The 24,391-nt window shown below is 46.0% G+C and overlaps 1 protein-coding gene across 1 annotated transcript; it reads left to right on the plus strand.

Annotated features, from left to right (window-relative positions):
* The first annotated feature begins 12,357 nt into the window (after positions 1–12,357).
* On the plus strand, positions 12,358–22,964 carry LOC134500490 (cytochrome P450 26A1). Its single transcript, XM_063307826.1, has 7 exons — positions 12,358–12,549; positions 12,654–12,878; positions 15,552–15,848; positions 15,984–16,133; positions 19,753–19,887; positions 20,792–20,944; positions 22,629–22,964. The coding sequence occupies exons 1-7, from the start codon at positions 12,358–12,360 to the stop codon at positions 22,962–22,964; spliced, it is 1,488 nt and encodes a 495-aa protein (XP_063163896.1).
* The last annotated feature ends 1,427 nt before the right edge of the window (positions 22,965–24,391 follow it).

Consider the following 24,391-nt stretch of genomic DNA (forward strand, 5'->3'; position numbering starts at 1 on the left):
TTCATTCTTTAAACAAAAGGAAATAAGGTAGATATATTTGCCCTGCTGAGAGCCAGTTTGGTGCAGTGGTTAAGGCATCAGGCTAGAAACTGGGTGACCATGAGTCCTAGTCCTGCCTTAGGCACGAAGCCAGCTGGGTGACCTTGGGTCAGTCACTCTCTCTCAGCCCTAGGATGAGGCAATGGCAAACCACTTACTGTATGAAAAAGCTTGCCAAGAAAACTGGAGGGATTTGCCCAAGCAGTCTCAGAGAACTGGACATGACTGAACAGATTAAAAACAAAAATTGCCCTGGTGCATTAACATGGAACTCAAAGATAACCTCAAGCAGTTAAACAACAAAATTAAATATCTGGAAATTATAGCATCCTCAGAGGGTTTTGGGTATGCCTTAAGAAAAAAAAGCAACAACTGGAGTTTATTGAGCACTACCGAATGTGTTGGAGGTGAAGGACACCCAATAGCTTCTTTGCATTATCGAAATCAGAGTTCTTCAATGCTATCTTTCCAATGTTTGGAACAGCACTTTCCAACTTGCTCCTCTGTCCTGTACACCATGTTATTTTAGTTCACTACTGTATTTCAATAGTTCAGACCAGTGTTTCTCAACCTTGAGAACTGTATGGCTATGCTGGCTGGGGAATTCTGGGAGGTGAAGTCCACACATCTTAAAGTTGCCAAAGTTGAGAAACACTGGTTCAGACAGTGCCAAGGGTGAAACCTTGCTCCCTTTTCCTGTCTGCTACTATTTCTTCTTTTGCTAATTGAAATCTTGAATTCAAAATTAAATTTGGAAAATTGGAAGCTTTGGCCATGAAGGTCCTTGTAATGACTGCCTATTCAAAATAGTAATCAGACTCACACAGGTGTTCTATGGATATTTAATAATGAATAGTATGCAGAAACACAGGCAAAGCTGAGAATACTAAAAGCACAGGATTTCTCCCAATTAATTCACCTGCAATCCCAAGCCCCTCCTCCCAATGTCAGTACAATTCCATCCCCTTGCAGGTGTTCCTAACGGTTGCTGGCAGTTTTCGGGTAACGTCCTTGACCAGTCAAGTTAGCCCAAACATGCATTCCTCTAGACTTGCATCATCCAGCTCGCTGCCTGGCACCAAGGAGCAGCAGCAGCCCCCTCCTGTACAACAACACGTGTCAGCACCAGCATGGCATGGGAACTCGTTGCGATGTTTCAGGAACACTGGAACAGGGACCATGACAGTCCTAGACGTGGAACTAAGCCATTCACAATGAGCATTCAGTCCAATGGATGGTTCTATCTGAAGATCTCTTGATATGTATCGTCACCTAACTGGACAGAATTTCAACCAAACTATATGTCTGGGCTGGTGTTGCTTCAGTTTCAAGCAATAGCTAATGTTGAACTTGCTATTTTGTCCACAGGTTGACTCAAGATATCACCAGTTTGCAATATGGTGCTGTCCTCCCCACTCCACTTTTCCATGTGGAAAAATGCACTGGCTTTCTCTCAAACAGGAAATATGAACTGAACCAGACAGACAAGGTTATGTGGTGTGCCTACAGATCTGTCCATCAAGAAATGTTGCATGTCAAAGAGCGGCAGAGTTTCAATTGCATGGCAGTGGCCACCATCTTGATTTTTTTACACCCCGGTCCACAAGGGGGTGCCCCATGGCAGGGGAAGCCCTGTTTATCTGTCAGCAGCTGAGTTCATTTTTAGTTGTTCTTACCACAATTTTCTTTTTTTTTTAATTTAAAAATTGAATGACCTAAACAGAAATGAAAATGCATTGGATACACAGTTAAGTCACGTTCTGTTGGAGCCTTTCCAAAACACAAGCAATTTTTGGAAGATGCCAATATTTTTGCAAGGAACAGGAACTTTGAATTCTCTTCCAAATTGTCAATAATGGACATGGTTAGATTTAGGAGGGTTAGAGGAAAAGTCGATGCTTAAATGTTTTGTTTTCAAATTCATGAGGTTCAAAGTGAAATGTGTAAAGCAAAGGCCCTATTTAAAAGTCAAAATAGGCTGGTTTCAGTGGATGACTTCAGCCCTACTTCTTGTAGATGTTTGACTAGCAATGCCTACCCAGTTAGTGTTGAGATTACAGTGTCATCAGGTGACTGTATTTTTCCTCTGCAATTTTTAAAAGTTTGTGCTCTAATTATAGATAATGGATCAATATTTCTATCTAGGGTCAAACTTCAAAGCAAAATATTCAGGTTTCTCTGTTTTGCAATCACCAAATCTAAGAGATGTTAGCTGTCAATTATTTCTTTTAGTTTGTTTTTTAAAAATCTTATTTTTTAAGGTTAAAAAAATCTTTACAATCTTATACAAATCTTTAAATCTCCTTAAATGTTTGTGATGAGTTTCTGTTAGGCAGTTGTAGTGTACTTACTCCATGGCAAAACTGCGTATCAGTTGCTTGCTGTCAGTATTTACAGATTCCCTGCCACCAAAAGAAAAGCAATCAGCACATGTTCAAAAACACTCCCTCATAAATTCCACATTTCAGAGCTCAGTCCATTAGATACCATCACTGATTAAGCTCTGCAGCCAGAAAATGGTGCACACAGTAGATTTTCCTTTCACATATAACTTCTTAAATGAAATGTTCTTATCTGCTAGAGTTGCTTCTTTTCCTCAGGAAAGCTTCATGCTTTTAGCCACGATAAAAAGGCAGACATTCAGAAAGTGAACCTTTCCCTGCACATTTCCTAAACTTCTAATCCACCTCACTTAATCTGTTGGATAACTGCCTGTCTGGAAGTTTTAACATTAATGTAGCCTCCTGACTTAGACCTCTTATACTTAAATACTCCCCTATATTTCATTTACTGTATAGAGGAAGACATTGATCCATTCGCTGGATTAATCACTTCCTGAAGTTCTCAGAAATCCCTGGCTCTCTTTTTCCTGAAGAGGGGAAGAATTTTTTCTGAAATAAATTCTTCTAACATTTAAAAGAAAAGAAGTTGGTTTGAAAGCAACGAAGGCCAGAGTGTTTGCAGTTTGGATATGGATTTTTTCAAAAAATCCGCATCTGTGATTTGACTCTGAAGCCATAGTTGAATTCTCCTGTCTGAATGCAGGATGGTCCCAATGGGCAGGAAGGACTCCCAAATTAAGGGGAGGGCACTGCTCGTGTGTAAGGTAATTCTCCTTTTCTTTCCTCTCCCCCATCAAAGCTGGTGAAGGTTGCACTATAATGCTGAGTTAAATACTGTTGGCAGATTGACCTTCAAGTGAACCAGAAGCTCCTGCCCTCCTGACCTTGTCTTTAAGGTAAATCTTTGTGGTCAACTGAAAGAAAGAAAACAGCCAAATGTCAATGACTAACTTTAATTAACATAACTTTCTGTATGGCGCATCCAAAGTGCTATGGTGGTACTGTTCTAAGATTCCCCTTTAATCAAAGGACTTTGATTCAAACACCCAAAGCTGGTTTCTCAATCTACTTCTCTCTCTAGTTATATCTTTTAATTTCAAGCCACACCTCAATCTTACTATCTTAAATATTAACCCAGGTTAGGATTCAAGGAGAGCAAAGAGAATAGCTTTTTTGAAGGGGGAAGAAAGTGACATTGCATACCTTGTTTTGTATTTATCAGGGTGGAGAGGCCCCAGCCTCCCCACCCATTTGTATTTTTGGGATGTGTTGGAGTACATTTCCCATCAGTCACTGCAGGCAGAATAGATGGAGAATGATAGTCACTAAACCCCAACACATCTGGTCAAGATCAGGCTGGGGAAACCTCCTTTAAATTAGTCACATCCTGAAAATCTAAGCATTATTTACACTTTGCATTTTATCCAGAAAATGCAAAGACTAAAATGATGGATTTTCCCTTTCTTTGGAATTATAAATTTCAGTATTGTTTATCACTGTTCTAGCTACATCCTGTGTCTGTTTGACTGGAACTAAACCCTGCCCAGTTGAATGGATCTTGCTGTTTTTCAGTTAAGGCTTGGTTGCGGTCTTGAGGAAGCCAGTCTTTTAAGAAAATAAGCTTATTTGTCGTTGGAAAAAGTCGAAGGTATATCCAAACAAACTTACTGAGGTTGTATTGAGTTGCTGTTGCTTCACAACCCCCTCAGCCACAAACTAGCCAACCAAATCTTAACTAGCATTAAATGCCCAGGTCCAAGCCATGCACTTCAGCGTGTCTTGCGGCCCCGATCCATGGATAAGTCAAATAGCTCATGTAGGTAACTTAGAATCTCATAGGTATGGTGCAGGGGAAAAAAACACCACCTCTCCACTTGCTGTTGAATGGTATCATCATCATCATCATCATCATAAAAGGAACTTTCAAGGCAGATGAAAGTTGGTGAAAACCCCAGCTGAAACCAGAATGTAATCATGATGAATATGTAAAGGCAAGTGAGAAGGTGGAGCAGATCCAATTTAAATCCCAGTGTAAGAAATGTTAATCTGCTTTAGAAATGTGCATTTAAGTGACAATCGCCTGAATGTCTGAAGCATTTCCTGTGAAAACACGTCCTGGCGCTTTAATTATAAAAGATTAAATCACGGAACTGATTAATTACTGCTTTTAAAATTTGTGAAAATTTATCTTAGCTTTTGAGATAGTGCCTGTCAATGAATTTCGTTGTTCTATTTCTGGAGAAATATAAGATGAGGGGAGCTTATGAGTCTAGCTAACCAACGGACAAATGGTTAATCTCAAATACTTCTATTTCGTTTCTATTTTTAAAAAATAGGCCAGTTGCCGATTCAGTTCCGAGATCATGGCACCTGGAGTAAACGTGGCATTATCGGGGATGGTTCTTTTATTTCGCAAGCGCTTTGGGAGGCACGCCTCGAAGCCTTCCCCGGCGTCAGTCTCCTCTTCCTCGCTCCCCTCCAAGCTCTGAAGGCTTGCAACAATAACCTGCCATCTTCACCAGCACTTCGTCTTCGGCTGTTCATTTATCGACCTCCTTTCAAGATGTCTTTAATTATCCCTTTCACTCCGCGACCGTCGGAATCCTCCGTCCCCCCACCTCTCCCCCCCCCCCCGGGAATTGACGCACATAAAATAGATGGCCGCAGAGATAATAAAGGCTTCCTGTGGCAATTAACGTTGCTCAGAGCTCCGAATCTCGTTGTTTGATAGACAGTGAACTTGGCGAAGGAGCAGGCAGGGTTCATTCAGATGTCACGGTCCGGGCTGTAGGTCGCCCGCAGGTCAGCGCATGGGAAGGCGCAAGTGCCCTGGGGTCATGCCCTTGTTTTCTGGTCGCTGCAAAACCGCAGACGCAGGGGCATCCCTCCCTCCCCCTCCCCGCCCCCGCCATTAGGCGAGCAGGCACGTAGGGGGAGGTGGGCCCAGTTGTCTCTCACCTCGCCAGGGCGCTGGGATTATCTAGGTCAGGCGCGGCGGCGGAGCAAGAGTGGGCACGCAGGCTTTACAACTGAATCAAACAAACAGCAAACTTGGGGAAATGGGTTGTAGGGTTCAAGAGCACCCCCGTTTCCTCTCCCCTCCTCTGGTCTGCCTTTGCCCAGAAACCATCACGTCCCCTTCCGGCGCAAGAGGCGCCCCACTTAGAAGCACGACGTGGGGAGGGGGAGGAGAGGAAGCCCAGCCTTCCTTTTCGGGCCAGGCTGTAATTGCTCGAGAGGAATCATTTTAAAGCCAGCATTTGCCCAGAAGAATGAAGAGCCGACATTAGGAAAAACCATCGCATTAGGAGGCTGTTGAAGAAAGGTTCCTGGGGCCGGGGTCGCTCTCTCTTTTCCACGAGTGACGCCAAGAACAGTGAGGAATTTCAACCCTCCCCCTCCCGTGGGTTGTGCAATCATCCGTGTACTTGCAAGGCTCGCTTCTGAGTAGAAATAAGTGTAGGGTTGTGGGTTGTTAAAGATAAAAACGGTAAACAGTAAGATTGACCATTAAGAGCCGATCTGAGGGAACTCGGTGTGAACGTGCTTAGTGACCAGAGGCGTGGATTATGTCACTGCGATCGTTGCTTCACAAATGCTATCAGTTTCCTGACCAGATTCGTTGCCTGTTTATGCCCCACTTCGAAAGCGCTTATTTTTAAGTAAGGGTACCCAAGGTTATATTCAGTGTCGAAAACGTGTCGGAGATGTCTACATAGGAGGGGTCGGCCTCCTAGCTGATATATTTCTGAAGGACGGCTATCCAAAGGATCTTTATAAATGTGGGGGTGTGGGAGGAGTACAGGCATCCATAGAAAATAAAACTCCCCCCCCCCCAAGAAAGTCATGGCTGTTTCCTTCACTTCCCTCCATTTCGGGGAATCGTTCAGGACGTGAAAAGTTAAACAACCACCAGGAGTCCCCTCTTCCCGTGGAAGAGGCCAAGCTCTAACAGAGAGAGGTGCAATTTCTCTTGGTGTAAGTCCCAGAGGAGCGGAACAATTCAGTGTAAAGCGTGTCAAAGGCCGGGCTGTGCCGTGCGCCTGAGTGTCCAATTCCCAGGGCGTGGAAGGGCTGGAGCAATTAATGCAAAGGGGTGTTCTCACACGGGGGCATCTTGGTACAATCATTTAACACATTTAACATAGATTAATGATGCATGAACCATGAAAAGATCTGGACCATATGCTTTCTCCGCCACGTTTCTAGCCCAGCAGCCTTCTTTTTCCTTCCCCTTCAGTGTTTATCTTCCTAAGGACCCTGGAGAGGCAGATTAAAGGAGCGCTTCTTTCTGGCCGAAAATTATCCTTCGGATTTGGAGGCTGAGGATTTAAGCTTGTTTCTGTTCATGCTGACACCGTAATCACCACGCTACACTGACTATTAATTGTCCCCAAAACGTTTGAATGGACGGCGGGACTTTTAGGATATTGGCTGAGAAGAGAATCCCTCTCAGCTGAACTCCTTTGAAACTAGGAGATGGTTGCCCATTTTCGATTTCCTTTGCCCATTTCCAGAGAAAACATGCCCTATGTTGGATTTGCTCTCTCCCCCAGTTCCGACAGTGGAATAAGAGAAGCTAGTGACCCCCTGCGTTTCCCCCCTTTCTGGCACTTAACGCCAGCCTTAACTAGTCCTTTTTGCTTTCTTCCAGGGAGCAAATCCCCTGGAACTGGGAAACAACGTTCACAAGACCAGATGACCGAACCCGCCCGGTTTCAAGTATCTCCGTTGAAACACAGGAGGAGGAGCTCCCGTTTCTCACCCGGCGCTAGGAAGGGGCTTCGGCCTCCTAGATCGCCTTCCGTGATGCTTCCGGCCGTCTTTCCCCTTGGATCGCCCTCTCCAGCCGTCCCTCTCGGGGTCACGGGCCCGCGTCTGTCGGACACGAGCAAAGGGCAAGGGCGAACCCGCCCCGCGATGAAACCGCCCCTTCTCTTGCCGCTGCGGTCCGATCACGGCCGAGGTCCCCACAACGGTCGGCAGGGAAGGGGAACCTGTCCGGCCGCGGCTCTCTCGGCTTCTGCTCTCTGGAAGGGAAAGAGCGGCGGCGACCGCGGAAGAGCAGGTCGCCTCAGCGAGGCACCTTTGAAGCGGACGAACTCCTCCGCGCCGCGAGACGTCCACAGCCCGCGCCGACTCCGAGGCAGAAGGAGAAGCTGCTGGCGACCCGGCCGGGCTCATTGCCGGGGCGGCCCCACCTGAAGCGCCACCCAGCAGAAATCAGGCCCGCTGCGGGGGTGGGGAGGGGGCAGCGAGTGAAGAACCTGGCGGCCTTCGCAACGCAGCAGGGGGGCCCTTCTGCCCCCGGCGATGGGGAGAAGTCAACCCCCGACGTACTCCGCTGGGTCGAGGCCGTAGCTCTTCCGCCGCGCGGGCGGACCCGGACCGGGCGAGGCAGGAGAAGCTCCCAGGGAAAGGAGGGGCATTTCTGTCGGGCGGTGTTGCTCCCGGGAGGGGTTCTCAGGGTAGATCGCCGAGGCAGAAGTCTGAGGGCTGGAGCTTTTCATTCGCATCCGAGGTCCGTAAAGCCCGTCCGCTCGAACGTGGGAAGTTGTGCACCGCTGCCGGCGGGGATGCGGCTAATCGACAGATGGAAAGGCGGCGCGCAGGAAAGAGGTTGTGCCCATGTGATTGCCTTCTGGGCAGAGCGTGTACGAGACAAGCGGTCCTCTGGCTGCACATTTCCCCTTCTCCCCCTCGTGCTGCCTCGGCTGTTAGGGCGAGGAGGAGGCTTTATTTCATTCGTTTCCACCAGCGAAGCGCGAGGCTGAGTTGTCCTGAGAGGCGCCCAAGCTCCCTGAACCGGGCGCTCGTTTGCCTCACGAGGCCAGCGCCTCCCGTCCCCGGCTCGGCCCCCGTTCGTTTTCCCGCGCCCGCTTCCGCCAAGAGGCGGCGGCGCATTTGTATAGAAAGTGCCTCGGCCTGTCGGAGGTGGCAGGCAGGCAGGCGGTGGCCTCTCTCCGTCTTTTCCTTTCCCGCCCTCGTTCCCGCAGAGGTGAAGCTGCCGAGCGCCGCTCCGCCGGTGCGGAGTAACGCGGGCTGCCCTCTGCCTGCGAGCGGGCCGGGGAGAAGGCGAAGGGGTACCTTTCCCCGCCCGCGGTCCTAAAAAGCGCCAGTTGGGCGAGGAGGGAGAAGCCGCGGAGCTGGCGCGTGTTTACCTTTCGCCACCGTAACCTTTTTTCCCCTCGCTGACCTGCGTTTGAACCTTTGATTAGCAGAGCTTCACCAGTCCGAGGATTTACTCCGTCTCTTCTTGCTAGTGGTGCGGATTCTTCCTCGCAGGCCCCCGAACGTAAATATAAACTCCTGTTTGTGGGGTGAACTGAAGGCCAAGGATTACTTTTAGGGGAAGCGGCCGAAGCCCAGCTTTTCCTCCCCCAGCTGCTGACCGCACGGACAGGCTTCGGCAAGGAGATAGTGAGGGGCGCCCACCGGGGTGATTGGCGGGTCTCCTGTGCTGGGGATTTGACCCCAAGGCCCACTGGCCGGACTTAGCAAAAGGCGGACATTCACCAAGAAAAAAAAAACGGTGTCCGTGTGTGTGTCTGAACACAGTAGGAGCCGAGCATCTAATTTTTTTTTGCTTGTGCCTTCGAGTCATTGTTGACTCCCGGCGACTGCCTGGACAAGTCCCTGCAGTTTTCTTGGAAAATGGTTTGCCCTTGCCTCCTTCCTAGGGCTGAGGGAGAGTGACTGGCCCAAGGTTCCCCAGCTGGCTTTGTGCCTGAAGCGGGACTAGAAGTCGGTCTCCCGGTTTCTAGCCTGTTGCCTTAACCACTACACACCCGACTTGCTCTCCAATTTAGGTGGTTAAAATAGAAAAGGTTAGATCTTAACTCACTGGGGGTTACAAATTCTTGCCGATCAGGTGAAGATCTGCGGGTAGATCCAGATCTAATGTCTTCCCATTTCTGTACACCCCTGCTCTCATCTCTCTGAGGCTCCCCTTTCCAAGAATGGGGAACAGGAGTTGAACGGTGTGGGTACAGTATGAACAACCCGCTACCTGAACGTGCCCGACTCAGCCTCAATGTCTGCGACTATTCGGCTCCGAACCAGATGAAATCTGGAGCCACAAGTCTCCAGGTGGAGCGGATCCCTACAGAGATACCCCCCCTCCATCAGAACAATGAGGGGGAAGGGGTTAACTCATCGCATGAAGCTCATCATCGATTCCTGAATTATTCATATAGCCGCATCCGAGGGCAACATGGTTCGGAATAGAACAGATCCCCAGAGACGGACGAGCTCAGATTAGTCTCCCACAGGCGTTGGTGAAAGGCATTGGTGGACATGAAAAATGGCAGAGGAGTCTAGCATTGACCAGTTGCAGATGATCTAAGCTGCTAGGATCAATCTCCTCCCTGCAGAAAGTGTCGAAGGTTCTAATAGAATTAGCCTTTACTGACTGTAAAGATCTGAACCAAGTTCCCAGTTCAACAACATTCGTCATCAGGTTAGGTGTTAGAAAAACAAGGAGACAAAATGGACATTGTGGCACCAAGACTAAGTTAGATCAGCTTGTGAACGGTTTGTGTGTTTAGACAAACAGCACGCGGAAACTCAGGAAGTTCTGCCCGCTCGTTTCATCTCCATGCCAGAAAGAGTTGAGATAAATGCATTTCTGCATATCGTGCAAAACGCAAATGAGGGCAGGGAGAGGGGAAAAACCCAAGGGCAGGCGGTGAAGCTGGCTTGAAATCCAGAGAGTTTGGCTCGAGGGAAATGGAAACGACTTAGCTGCCGGCAGCGCTCAGGATTTTCACAGGTAATTATTACTCATCGAGGAATTTCGCAGCCTCTGGAGTGGTGAAATTCTTAAGAGGGATAAAGGCAGTTAAGAATGCGGACCAGGCCAGGGTCGAACTCTGATCGAGGAGACGCGGATTTTACTCTTCAAGCAGCCATGAAACTCGCTGGGCGACCTTGGGGCGGTCGCTGCCTTTCCGAAACGCGGCACCTTCGGGGAGAGGAGGAGGAAGCGGGCTTAGCAGGAAACCGGACAGAACGCTGATCAGGGGGGCAATTCACGGTTCGCGGCCAGAGGGTTTTTAAAAATTTATTTAGAAATGCCCGGTTTAGGTTCGCTCTTCCTTTCGTAAATGAAATGGAGCTTCATTTTGTGCTGAGTCTGCACCACAGGGCTGGTGGGAGGATAAAACGAAAGGAAGCAGCCTGTTTTAAGGAATTTGCCTGTCTTAAGCATTTGCAACTCCACGATCCTGGAGACGCGTTACTGGGCGAGGGAAGGCGTTTATTCGGAGACAGCGGCTTCGTTTGCTCAGCACGTTTAACAATCCGGTTAAAGTCCTAACAGCACATTCACAGAACACGCCTGTTTAATCAAATCTTTATTATTGTCATAAACCAGCCTAAGTCTGATTGATTGACCGTGGCTTACCTGTTTTGCGAAACAGCCGGGTTAGTTTATAGTGCAATGTATTTTGGGCACCCAGAAGAAGATTAATTCAGCAACCCAGTTGCGCGAACAGAATCACTCTGTTCCGAGGTTCAAGCTGTTTAACACCCCGATGGGGGGCGCGGAGAGATTCGAAAAATCTATTACAGCTCTTCAGTTGCTGAAGACGGTCCATCCCTAACAAGCTGAAGTTCGATTCAGTCTCACTTGTGCCCCGGCTACCCTTGGGAGAAGCCGGATCTCGAGGGAGAAATAGAAGCGAAATTCGTAGGCATTGAGACGAGACTGCAAAAATGGGACTCCGAAGCAAAAGAGCATAGAACGGCAGCTTAATTAGCTTTCCCTATATTGGCTGGGGATTATGGGAGTTGTGGTTCCACGTATCTGAAGGACGGAAAGCTTAATTCTCGTTGAATTCAGTAGGTTGTCGCTTAAAACCTAGGAAATGGATGCCTTCATTATGGACAGCGAAGAACACTTGCTGGCCGCCCTGCAGGGCTTCTTTTGAATAAACATGCCTCGGGGTTCTCCTGCGCAGCTCAGCAACCAGATTCGTCCCTGAGTTAATGTTTCAGGACTGAACTTTTGAGGCTGTGTAACCCGCCTACATATTAACCTGGTTCACGCATCTCGCTTAACCCTACCATATTGAATCTACCATAACTGGCTGAGTTTACACCACGCTAAGTCCAAACCAAACAAGCCACGCCACAGAACAGGGCCGCAACTAGGGTCTGTGTCACCCGGGGCAGACATGGATTCCGCGCCCATTTTGGCGTCCCACCAGCTCGGCGCCCGGGGCACATGCCTCGGTTGTCCCCCCCAGTTGCGGCCCTGCGTGTGAACCAACCAGGGAAATGAGACTACAGTAGATCCCGAAACAACTCTCCTAGGTTTACCCCGTTCTACTTCGGTTGCCAGTCCCTTGTTTAGACGCTCTTCCTTTGACTCGGCTTCCAGTTTCAAGACCCCATCGAGTAAGTCAGAGAGGGCGGACTCCGGCGGCGAAGTACTCAAGATCGCACCGCCAGGCCGAACTCGCGGATCCCGCGAGCAAACCCCGTGAACGCAGCGCCGCACCTGCTTCCCAAGGCAGCAGCCGGGGCTCGAGCGAGATGCCTGGTTTCTGGAAAGAGGACTGACTCCGGAATAACCCTACTTGGGATCCTTTACCTCTTCAGAAAGAGAAGCCCTCCGCTGCGTGCTGGCCCGAGTGAAAGGAAACCTCGCCGCCTTCGGGCCCGCAGTTTGCTGAAGGGGCGGAGACGAGAGGGCGCAACCCGCCCAAAGGCTGAAGCCAGGGCAGGGCGGGGTCGAGGAAACGATGGGGCGGAGCTTGCTGGCCACCAGCAGCAATTAAAGCTGAACTTTAGATGAACTAATTGATCGTCCGGACCAAGGTAAAGTGGGCAGCGACCTGGGGGCGAGGATGGGTATAAAAGGGGTCCCCGTAGCGGGGCTTGGCCCTTGTGCTCCGTTGCTTGCCCAGAGGGAAGACAGGTGTCCGCCGCCGCCTCCACTCCAGCCTAGGAAGCCGAGACGACCCGCCCAAGCATGGGTTTCTCCGTTCTGCTGGCCAGCGCAGTGGGCACCCTCGTCCTGCTCCCGCTCTTGCTCTGCCTGGCCTCGATGAAGCTCTGGAGCTTGTACTGCCTGCGAGGCCGCGATCCCACTTGCCCCTTGCCGCTGCCGCCGGGCACCATGGGGCTGCCTTTTCTGGGGGAAACTCTCCAGCTGGTGCTGCAGGTAAGGCGAGGAGGTCGGCAGCCACCGCGCCTTCCCGGCTGGGGAGCGGGGCCCCGATCCCCAGCCCCCGGGCTCAACTCCACGGCTTGCCCTTTCCTTTCCAGCGTCGGAAGTTTCTGTCGATGAAGCGGCGGAAATACGGCCACATCTACAAGACGCACCTTTTTGGGAGGCCCACGGTGCGGGTGATGGGGGTGGAGAACGTCCGGCACATCCTGCTGGGCGAGCACCGGCTGGTGGCTGTGCAGTGGCCGGCTTCGGTGCGCATCATCTTGGGCTCTGGCTGCCTCTCCAACCTGCTGGACGGCCAGCACAAACACCGCAAGAAGGCAAGTTGGCTGGAAAAAGGTCTGCTTCCCTTTCGAGGCAGAGCAGCCTCTGATACGGTCGGGGTTTAGCAGACGTCTCCTAGCGCTCGGGAAAAGGCGGACGGCCCCTACCATCCTGCAGCGGCACGCAGTTTTTCCGCGGAGTCAAGGGCTGCTAATATCACGGAGGTGTATTTTGGTGGGGGGGGGGGGAGTCGGATGAAGTTTTAAGGACAGCGGCTAATCCCCAGTTTTTATGAAGGTAATGCAGCTTTTCGCTTGTAACTTAGCAAAAAAAAAAAAAAGCCCTCGTATTCAGCGGACGGGCCTGCTTCTGAGTAAGGGGCTGTAGGACGTGTTGTAAAAGGAGACGGGAAGAAGGAGAGGGGAAGGCCTCCAGGGGAGAGGATCTGGGGATGGTCCTTTCCCATAAAACAGGCTCCAATAAAACGAATGGCGCCTTTTAGAACGCCTTTCCAGAAGCAGCGGGAGCAATCTAGAGGCAATAAAGGCCTTGGCACCCGGCCCTCCACACCTTAAGGCTCACGATGAATCCCCCCCTTCAAAAGTATTTCCTTCCCTTTCAAGTTGTTGGAAGGAGTGCCAAAAAAGGGCATAACATCGAGGAAATTAAAAAGTCTAGTTGCTGCTTTCTCCTACTTGGGGATGTAGAAAATTTGAAAAGACTGAGGTTTTGTCCCTATCTGCATTTTAACACAATCATGTCTTGACCACATTGGTCTTGCTCCTCAGTTGCCCTCCTCTGTCCTGGTTGAGGAAATGAGCTGAAGTCCTCCTCATAGGTGTGTCAATTTTAAAGTAGTATCTTCCTGATTCTTGTTCCTTTTTTTGCCCACTGCTAGTGATAAGATCACATGTTTTTGAGATTTTGCCCGATAGCGGATAAATTCTTGCAGGCTGGTTCTGAGAACTTTCATTAATCAACAACTCAGGTGCATGAATATCGCACAGATCCACCATGTAGAATGCATTTGAAGATAGATTATGGAACTTGCTGGTGACAAAAAAGATGCTTGGCAGGCCAAAAAGGAACAAAAGCCTTTCCCCCTTACAGCCGCTTTCACACTACAGCTTCAAGGTGTGTAAGGTTTTGTGGTCTACTATTTTAGGGGTGAGGCCAGCCTTAGGTCACACATGGGTGGGTGTGGGCATGATCAGAGGTGTTGGCAATGATGATGCAGTAGAAGTGGAATAGTGACTGACAGTGGGGACAGTTTTTATGCCAGCTTTATTTTAAAGCAGGGTTTCTCAATGTTGGTGACTTTAAGATGGGTGGACTTCAACTCCAAGAATTCCCCAGCCAGCAGGCTGAGAAACCCTGGTTTAAACTTTCTCAGGAAGTAATGGATAGATTGTCCTTACTTGCACAAACATGTTCTGGCAACCTCTTGTCTTCTGTGATATCCTTGTGGCATTACCTTCAACTCATCCCCAACTCATCTGAGGCAGCTTAAAGTCACTTGTTGGTGTTCCACTTTTAAAGTAGTTTTCTCCATCTTACCCCAACACAATTTTTGCACTGGATTCTATCTGTCATGCTTCGTTGATCATTTGGTTGATGATACTGTCAGGTATCTGTCTAGCTCAAATTGTCCATTTTAGGTTGGGGTGGGCCAACTTCCTCCCTCTGCCTACTGGGTGGTGTTCTCCATGCCCATTTTGGCTTAAAAGTGCCCATCATTCAAAACACTAACCTTAACACACTCCATGCCACCATAGGGAGAGTGTTTGGTAGGTTTTTTTCCACCATTGGTAGGGGAATCAAAGCCAAAGAAATCCACCAATCCCTTTTCTTAACTTGGTTTGCACTCAGTGTGTAAGGACAGAACCATTTGCTAGCTTCATTCCACTGGCAGAATAGAAATTGGGAATTGTGTGTGTGTGTGTGTAGGAGTGGCAACTCAATTATGTTGGATTTTTTTTTCCTGGCTCAAGAAGTGGCAGGTAGCCTTTTAGCTTAGCTCTTGAGGAAGAGTCCTCAATAGTGGGAAAGGTCCTGGAAACAGAGATAGGTAAATATGGGATCTGTTATCTCCCCCCAATCTGAAATCCACTAGTGCAGTTTCGTGTAAGCAAATATGTTCAGAATTTGGATTCTGATCTCAGAAATACCTGAAGTGAAATGAGTTCCCTATGAAGACCCAGATCCATGTTGTTTTTGCTGTTCTTAAGCTACTGGGACCATTTAGAAAATTACTTAACTCAAAATAAATCACTGCTTTTGGGGACATGCATGATTCCCTTGAAAAGAACAACACTTCCTTGCTTTTAGTTCCTGAAGTTTTCCTTAGACACATAGTCTTATCCTTGGTGCATTGATTTGGAAGAAGGCTACTTGAAAATCAGCTGGATTTTCATTCCAGTATGTGAGCTCAGGGCTGTCATTTCACTGTTCAAACCATTTGGATTCAAAGATCTGAATGTGTGTTCAGCCAGTCTTGCTGTAATCAGATTCCAGTTTTTACTGCCTCTTCCTGAAACGTTTATCTTGCTCAGAGTAATCGATGGGATGTTCCTATGATTAAAATGGGTCCAGCTTTAGAAAAAGGAACCAAACACTATCCATCTTTGGACAGATTTAATAATTCAGCTGTAGCCTCCAAACTTTCATCCAACTGGGGTGGTTAATAATAACTAATAACTAATAATAACTAGCCTCATTTTCCATCTCAGGTCATCATGAAAGCTTTCTCTCGAGAAGCCTTGGAACATTACACCCCAGTCATCCAGGAGGAGGTGTGCGCTTGCTTGAAGCTGTGGCTCTCAGCTAGTTCTGCTAGTGGCTCCTGCCTGTTGGTTTACCCAGAGGTTAAGCGCCTCATGTTCCGGATTGCCATGCGCATCCTACTGGGATTCCAGCCCAACCAGGCAGGATCCAAGAATGAGCAGCAGCTGGTGGACACCTTTGAAGAGATGATCCGCAACCTTTTCTCCCTGCCAATTTATGTGCCTTTCAGTGGCTTATACAAGGTAAAGCTGTGAAGTCTGGTTGTATTTATGGGCTTGGGTAATGGGATAGAAATAGGGGAAAAGCCGTGCTTCTTAGGTCATGGACACAGTCCTATCCAAAATCTAGAGACTCAGACAATCCTGCTCTGTTTCCAGGGCTTGAGAGCACGGGATGCCATCCATGCCAAAATTGAGGAGGTCATTCAAGTGAAATTGGCTGAGAAGGAGCCCTCCAATGGTTATAAGGATGTGCTGCAGTTGTTGATAGAGCACACCCAAAGCAGAGGGGAGCAGCTCAACATGCAGGTGAGTCTTTCAGCACCTGTCTGGAAGTCTCCAAATGCCAAGTCTTTGAAGTGGATGATGTCTGCCTAATTGCTTAGTTTCTCCTTTTGGTCAAACGGGAAAGGATGTTTGGCTGGCACTAAGTGGGGGGAAATAAAGCACTTTGTGAGTGTTTCAGATGGAGGGCCCTTGCCCTCCTCCCAATCCTTACATGCTAAGTCTTCAGGATATCTGCTACCTTTAAATTAGGTTGAAGGAGAATTATACTGTCATGGCTGCACAACAGAGCAAAAAGTAGTGGAGAACAGCTTCCTCCAGATGCAGTGATTCAGTAGTAGGCTTGCAATCCAGAAAAGCTTTATTTTTTTATTTTATTTTATTGTGGGAGGGAAAAATTAATTAGAAGGTTACAGTATTCCTTTTTTAGAGCAATATGTAACATTTTTTCTCTATTCCTGTAATTGTGAAAGTTGTATCTGCCGACTTTCTGCCCTATGTGTATCTGGCAATGGTAGTTTCCCATCATCTGAGCGGGTGCAGATATTTCCGGAGGTCTAATCATGAAGCAGATGTCGATGCTCCTTCCTTGCCTTTTTAAAAAACCCAGTTTTTTCCCCCCAGGTTCACTTCAGTGCTTTGAAATAACTCTTCTCTTGACTAAAGCCCAGAAGAGGGAGTTGCTTATCTTCTGATGGACTTTTTTCATTAAATGCAATCCTGGAAACTTAATTCTTTGCTATCTGACAAGGCTTTAAGCATGCAGAAATCTCAGGTTTTGCTTGCTCACATATTTTTTTTTCTATTTAGTGCTGATGTTTATTAGATGATCATGTGCATGTTCTCTCAAAAGCAAGCCCTTTGCAATTGGCATTCTTTTTGATTTAGCATTTACAGGATTCAGTCGTTCCCAATCTGAAAGGGATTGTCACCTGATAAAAGAAACCTTTATTACTTTTAATTGTGTGAGTTTTATTCAGTTTAAATTCATTGCCTAGAGCTCTGGGAGAAAAAGAGGGGAGGAAATGATGGAACATTAATGCTATTCTTGCTGTTAATTATGCGCAAGCTGCAAGAAGTACGTGCTGAGCAGAGCCAAAGTCTGAGATCACATGTTCAACTATAAAGTAACCAATCATGTTTTAACTTAAACATGTTGTGAACACAGATGTATGGTTGGTTTTGATTCAGGGACCATGAGCCCAGATTAAGTAGCCCATGGGTCAATTAACCATGGAAAAACCCTTAGTTTCCTGTGAAAAAGAAGGCCCATGGTTCTGAAGGTTTTGCAATTAGTGAATTCTAGTCCTGCCTTAGGCATGGAAGTTGGCTGCGTGACCTTGGGCCAGTCGCTCTCTCTCAGCCCAACTTACAGGGTTGTTGTTGTGGGGAAAATAGGAGGAGGAAGGAGTGTTAGGTACGTTCGCCGCCTTGAGTTATTTATAAAAATAATAAAGGTGGGATAGAAAATAAAAATAAATAAAATTAGTTGTATTAAAAGACATTCCCACACACTTGCAAGACTTGGAAGATGTGCTGCCCAATTAATATGAGCTCTTAAGGAAGACTGATTGAGCATTTTGTTATTATGGTTGTTAAGCTCACTGATGAGAACTCTGGAGAAATATGTAGAGAGGAGAGTAGGCTGGAGGCAAATTTCCATTTCTTAGTGGTGTCTGCTTCTGTATGATTGGCTTTCAGTGAACCAACATATGTATGTATGAATTGCCCCAACTTAGAGCTGGTGGAGGAGCTCAGGTAACTAGATACACCTTCAGGCAAAAGAATTACATGGACAACATACTAAAAAGGAAGCTATTTTTGCAAGCCCTTTGTTTCCATCAAGGACCATATAATCCTCAATTATAACTCTTTGCTGCAATTCCTCTAACTTCCTTGACCCACCCTGTCCCATCCCTGCCTCCAACAATTCTTCTCCAGTATCACTGAATGGAATTGCTATTCAACTGCACTCAATTCCTCCATTACATTCTGTCTACCTTTCCCTTGGGTTCCTTCCCTGCCCTGGCAAATCACGGCCTCTCTATTTTCAAGTTGCCATTGGCCCATCCAAACATCTTCACTATTGGCCATTTTTTCCTTGGCTGTTTCTCTCTCTCTCTCTCTCTCATTCTCTGCGTGCTTTTTTTTTTCTTTTAATCTCTACTATCTTCCCTTTTCTTAGTCTCACTCTTGGCTTAAGATATTACAACCATGATTCTCTGACTCTATGAACCTGGCTTCTGCTCTGTGCACCCAGCTGAAGGCCAAGCGAGATGAGAAGATCTAAACCAGATTAAGGCCAACATATGGGAGGAAAAATCCCTACAGGAATTCTCTCTCCCATCCCCCGCCATGACTGCCGTTCACAGTGAGAATTCTTAAGTAAGGTCAGGATTGGCCCAAGAGATTTTATTGCCTCAGATAAACGACAAGATATCACCTGATTCTTCAACATGACTTGGACATGGTTTTCCACCATACATGAGGGCAGACAGATAATTTAGAGCAAGGTTATCTCTAGATGTGTTAGACTGCAATTCATTTAAGTGGTGAGCTTGTCTCTGACTGAGGTAATTTTCTCACTACTGAAGTCTCTTCCCCGCATCCCTGTTTTTATCCTTCCTCCCCTAAAGAAGAGCCCTGGAGAACTGTAAAGCTTGTACATTTTTTTGTGAGAGTGGAGTTGGATCTAATCAAAGTATGGCCCAACTGGTTTTTCTTGTAGTTTCTTTAAACCCAACAGTGGAAATTCTGCCTCACTGGTATTTTTGCTAGATTTGGTACAGATTATTATATTTTCAAGCAACTTAGTCAGAAGTATTTCCTGTTGTATGAATTGATTATTATGAGATAGTTAGTGCAATTATTTGATGGCAATTTATTTATTTATGTTTCGAATGTTGTCACCACCAATATCACTCAAAGAGCGACTCTGAAATATAAGAAATAGATACGTCTGCTGTAGGAAAACCAGACTGATACTAGTAGTTAGACATTAGTGGATCATTTGTATCACTGAAAGAACCAACATGAAATTTCATGGGAGTGCAGGCTGTCCGCCTTAAGCTTTTGTCTGGGAGTTGCTGTTCCACTGCCAACCTCTAAACCATGTTCAGGTCAAGGAAGCAATTCTCTTTAAGGGAGCAAAAGGGTTAGGTAATAATTAGGCACATCTATCTTTCCTATCATTTTTTAAACTAGCCAAATGTTGAGGTGTATAAGAGAATGCAGAAAATGGACTGCAGGGGGAAAATGTCCTTGTTTGTATCTCCTACCAACTGATCAGGCAGAGGTGAACTGGGGAGATGGTTGCCTGAAAAATTCATAGGCTGATTAATGGACAATGAGTAGCTGGATGAGAGTAGGAGGAAGGTATCTGTGTTAGCAAGGAAAGATTTTTGGCGGGAAAACTCTGGAAAGGAAGTTTAGGTGTCCAGATGGTTTGTGGAAAGGAGGAATGGGTGATACAGATCTAAAGAAAGGGACTACTAGCATTATGAATCTTCTAACCAAACAGCACTTCCTCATGCAAACCTTTGGGTATGGCTCTTAGTATCTGTATGTGAGAAGAATTTGACTTGTAAATAGCTTGTAAGGCAAAACACAGCCTGACTGCTTTCTTTGTTTCCTTCCACTAAAGGAACTGAAGGAATCTGCAACTGAACTTCTCTTTGGTGGGCATGAAACCACAGCTAGTGCGGCAACGTCCTTGATTACTTTCCTCGCCCTCCACCCTGAAGTGCTACAGAAAGTGAGAAAGGAATTGCAAGAGAAGGTGGGTCTTGACTTCAAGGTATAGGCAAGAAACTTTGACAGGGCATGAAACGGAATGACCTGGTCCAAAAAGCACAAATCCAGGAATTGGTATCTGTAGCCTTCTAGTTGATTTTAATCACTGATTGAATGGGGCCAGATATTGTTATTTATCAAGGATGGCAGCCTTTTGTTGGCCAAGAGTCACAGTTGAATCTTTAGAGGGTTGCAAAGTGATTATGATCACATGGCATGTGCAGTGGGAGTTGAAGATTGTTTTGTGCTTTCAAAAATGTGATATGCCTGTATTTAGGGCTTACAGTTACATTCTCATGTGTTTCCAGCTTCAAAATGGTAAGAAAATAGGCTGTCAATTTTCATCAAAATAATCAGAGAGGGCTCTGTGGATGACAGAAAGTCCCACATGCAGTGTGTGTGTGTGTGTGTGTATTCATGTAATTTATTTACTAAAAACTTCATATTGGATGTCTTAATTCGATGATGTAACTATAAACAATACAGTAATCTATGCAATTGGTGTGGTGGTCTTTTGCTCTGTTTTCAAATTATGCAAATGGTATTTAGCCTCTTGGAATTTGGTACAGTTTATTGGGATGTACATCCCTTTTATGGCTATGCAATATTCCAGAAAAGCCAACCATGTGGGCAGAAATCTTGTGAACTCTTGGGGGGAAAAATGCACTGTAGCAGGAAGGGTGAAGGAAAGAAAAATAAAAAAGTAAACCAAACTAGATTTATGCACCAGAAAATGCTGGTGATGCTTTGGTTTAATCTGTGAGGGTTTCTTCCTCCATGAATAACTTGCTTTGGGAGATATTTGTGGAATTAACTTATTTCTATTAGTCAAATAAGGCTCTGCTTCATATTTCTTCTAATATTTATCATGACATATCCTCTGTTTCCAGGGATTATTGGGCAACTGCAGTCAAGAGAAGCTTTTGGGAATGGAAGTCCTGGAGCAGCTGAAATACACTGGCTGTGTTGTCAAAGAGACTGTCCGGCTGAGCCCACCAGTTCCAGGAGGGTTCAGGGTGGCACTCAAGACTTTTGAGCTCAATGTAAGCAAGAGGTCATGAAGTTTCTGTGATTTCCTAAATGCATCTCCTGTGTAAACCTGATGATTTAAAAGGCTTTTAATTTTTAAAATATTTTTAATGCTTCTCTCTGAACCATTATATGCATAGAACAGCTTGTTTTGGGTGGTCCATGGTCTGAACCCAAATGTACAGTTTTGGGATGTTTCAGTTCATGCATGGAATGAAATGGGACTCTTTTGGTCCATGAATGGATTTGTTCTGCACAGAAGTGGCTGGGTGAGGAGAGAGTGGGGAAAAAGCCTAGGGCATTAGCAAGAGCTTAGATGAGAAAAGACACTGGGAAGATTCAGGGCTGGGTCCTGCTGAAAGGAGAGATGGAGATGCACAGTATTCTCACTGCCATATGCTTCCCATCCAAATTTTGTTTTGCCTCAGCAACACACTAGTTCTCCTTCTCTTCTTCCTCCTTCTTTAAACTTGCTCTGATTTGCTTCTCCACTGGTTTGATTATTCATAGGGATCCATAATTTTGTTTTAGTGTGTTAAAATAAAATTCTGCATTGACAATCCATTCACTCTGATGAAGAATAGACAAATAGGTGGCTTAGTGAGGTGTTAACATTATGTATAATTATGATAGATGATAGATAGATAGATGATAGAAATAGATATAGATAAATATAAATATTTTTGGGGTGTGTGTGTCATCTTCTCAGCCAGGAGTTCATCTCTGAACAGAAGATTACTTGACATTTTGCATTTGTAGGTCCTGAATGCTTCTTGTATGTGTTTAGGAGGTGACACTTGAAATTATATCTCTCAACAGGTAATCAACTCTGAGGAATAACCATACATAGAAGCTTGGTTCTATGCATGGGTCATTCTTGGTAGGTTAGACTATAGCCTGGAGACTTAGATTTATATGACAAGAAGAGGTTGAAGTCTCTGGTATTTCATTGTTAGATGGAGTTCCTTCTCCAATGCCTTTGTAATAAGTTGCATTTGTTCAAAATGCTCACCTTTCTATGTGACTCTAGATGTGTGACTCAGCACTTTGCTGTGCTATAGGAAAGCTTCTTTGTTTCAGTTTTATACTGAAAGAGTTATTTCTCAGTAGGAAGGTTGATGGGGATATTGATAGTGATAGTTATCTGAATATCAACCATCTCAACTTGGTGCCATCTCGCTATGTTGAAATTCAGTTTCTGGAATCCTTCGGTCAACATGGCCTTGAGCAGAAGGCTGTTGTACATCATGCTTGCTAATAGTAATCTTGGAGTGTCAGTCTTTGCCCTGGTGACCCTCCCTCCATAAGTGCAGGGGTCAGTAACTTAGGTGAACCTAAAGCTTAGCAAAAGTGCAAGGCATTTTACAGGGAGAAACCTTAGGGACAGCCCCAGAATTGTCAAATAAGCACAAGATGCAGACTATTGGGGAAATCAAATGGATAGTTGGACAGGTTGGGGAAATAAAATGTCAGAATATTATGAGTTGCAATATTTGGGTAATTATATCAATGGAATTGCCCTTTCCTTCCAGGTAAATCATCCTTATAATGGTTCTCTTAACTACAGTATCTGTTGTTCAGTTATTTGTGCACTCTTACTAAGGATTCATGGATCTGGCATTTAGTAAAAAGTGGCTGGTTATGTGAGGCAAATGCATATAATGCTGTTCTGTGTCATTATTTTTCTGTTTCTTATAGGGATACCAGATTCCAAAGGGCTGGAATGTCATATATAGCATCAGTGACACCCACAGCGTTGCAGAGTTGTTCACCAACAAAGAAGAATTCAACCCTGACCGTTTCATGGCCCCTTTCCCAGAAGATGCCTCACGATTTAGTTTCATTCCTTTTGGAGGAGGCTTGAGAAGCTGTGTGGGCAAAGAGTTTGCCAAGCTTCTTCTCAAAATCTTTACAGTAGAGTTGGCCCGGAACTGTGATTGGCAGCTTTTAAATGGACCCCCAATAATGAAGACTGGCCCAACTGTTTATCCAGTGGACAATCTCCCTACAAAATTTACAAGTTTTAAAGGTTGAGACTAAGGATTTAAAGCATGCACATTGGCTTTTAATAATGTCTTAAATTCAATATTGTATAATTAACTTCATAAATTTGTAATAGTTATTTATAAAGTGTTCTTTAAAATATTTCTTATATTAAACTTAGTTTTTTTAAGCAAGCATTATAATTATGGATCCTTGGGGTTCATAACTGGATAATATTATTGCTATAGAAATAAAATTTTCTTCTATTAAGAAGCCCATTCAAGCTTTTTTACTAATTATATGGCAATATTTGAGAAACTATGTGCAAGTACAGTACTGAAGACTCTAATAGTATTTACTGTATCACACTGAGAGACCACTGCAATTGTGAAGCAGTCTCAGCAGTTCACAAGATAAAACACACAAAAATACACATTAAAGGACACAGTTAAAAGATCCACAAGCCAATTAGTAAACTTCAGTCTGTAACCCAGGGCAGTATCATGGCCCAAACATCCTCCAAAAGAGCTCCATTGTGAACTGCTTATGGAAAGTGGTCCAGGAGGGACTCAACCTGTTGGCCACTGGGAGGCTGTTCCAAAGGACTGATGCTGTCTCTGACAGCACTACTGAGCCTCGGGCACCCTCACCTCTGCAAAGGGAAGAACCACTAGTGGTTTCTTTTGGGGGTAGATTGAACTGGTTGGGGTTATTCCAATGGGAAACATGGTCCTGCTGGTGACTGCACCAAGCCATGTAGGGCTTTATAGGTTAGCTTCAGCAAATTGCACCCTGAAGCCTACTAGTAACCAGTGGAGGGCCAGCAGTCAAGACCTGAGTGAAACTGAGTGACTTTACTGGTAAAGTGTTGTGCTATTTAATCATAGTGGCTGGGCAGGAATGCTTGATGCTGGCTCCTTCCTAATGGAATTGGCCACCTGAAACAGTTGCTGGACGACAACCTATGGAAGCCATAAAAGAGGAAAAGTAACAATGTTTCACCTCTCTTATCATCACAGAAAAGGCCTGAATATGGGCACATACCTGTGCTTGGTTGGGTTTACTTCTTGTCCATTCACTGGCCTGCTAGGCATTGCCCTGCTGCTTTCTCTCTGGAAAGTCCTAGGCGAGCCAAAGAGCCACTTGGGATCAGCTGAGAGAGAGAGGATGCTCAGAGGTGATTTTGTCAAGGGTCTGGGTTGTCAACAGCAAACCAGGCCCTCAGTGGATTCAGTTGCCAGCTTACCAGGAAACTCCCCAAGCACCCACCGTAAACCATCCAGATCCACGAGACACTAGGCGTAGGCTATTCAAATAGGACCAGCCCTACAGAGATCCCGGTGTCAGTCAGTTGCCTCTGGCCCAGGAAGTGATCTGTCCACAGCATTAATAGAGAACTTGACTGATTAATGAATATACAGAAGGGTAGATGTTGACACGGTGGCACTGCGGGTTAAACCGCTGAGCTGCTGAGCTTG

Source organism: Candoia aspera, chromosome 6 (assembly GCF_035149785.1).
Source record: "Candoia aspera isolate rCanAsp1 chromosome 6, rCanAsp1.hap2, whole genome shotgun sequence".
In the NCBI taxonomy this organism is placed as follows: Eukaryota; Metazoa; Chordata; class Lepidosauria; order Squamata; family Boidae; genus Candoia; species Candoia aspera.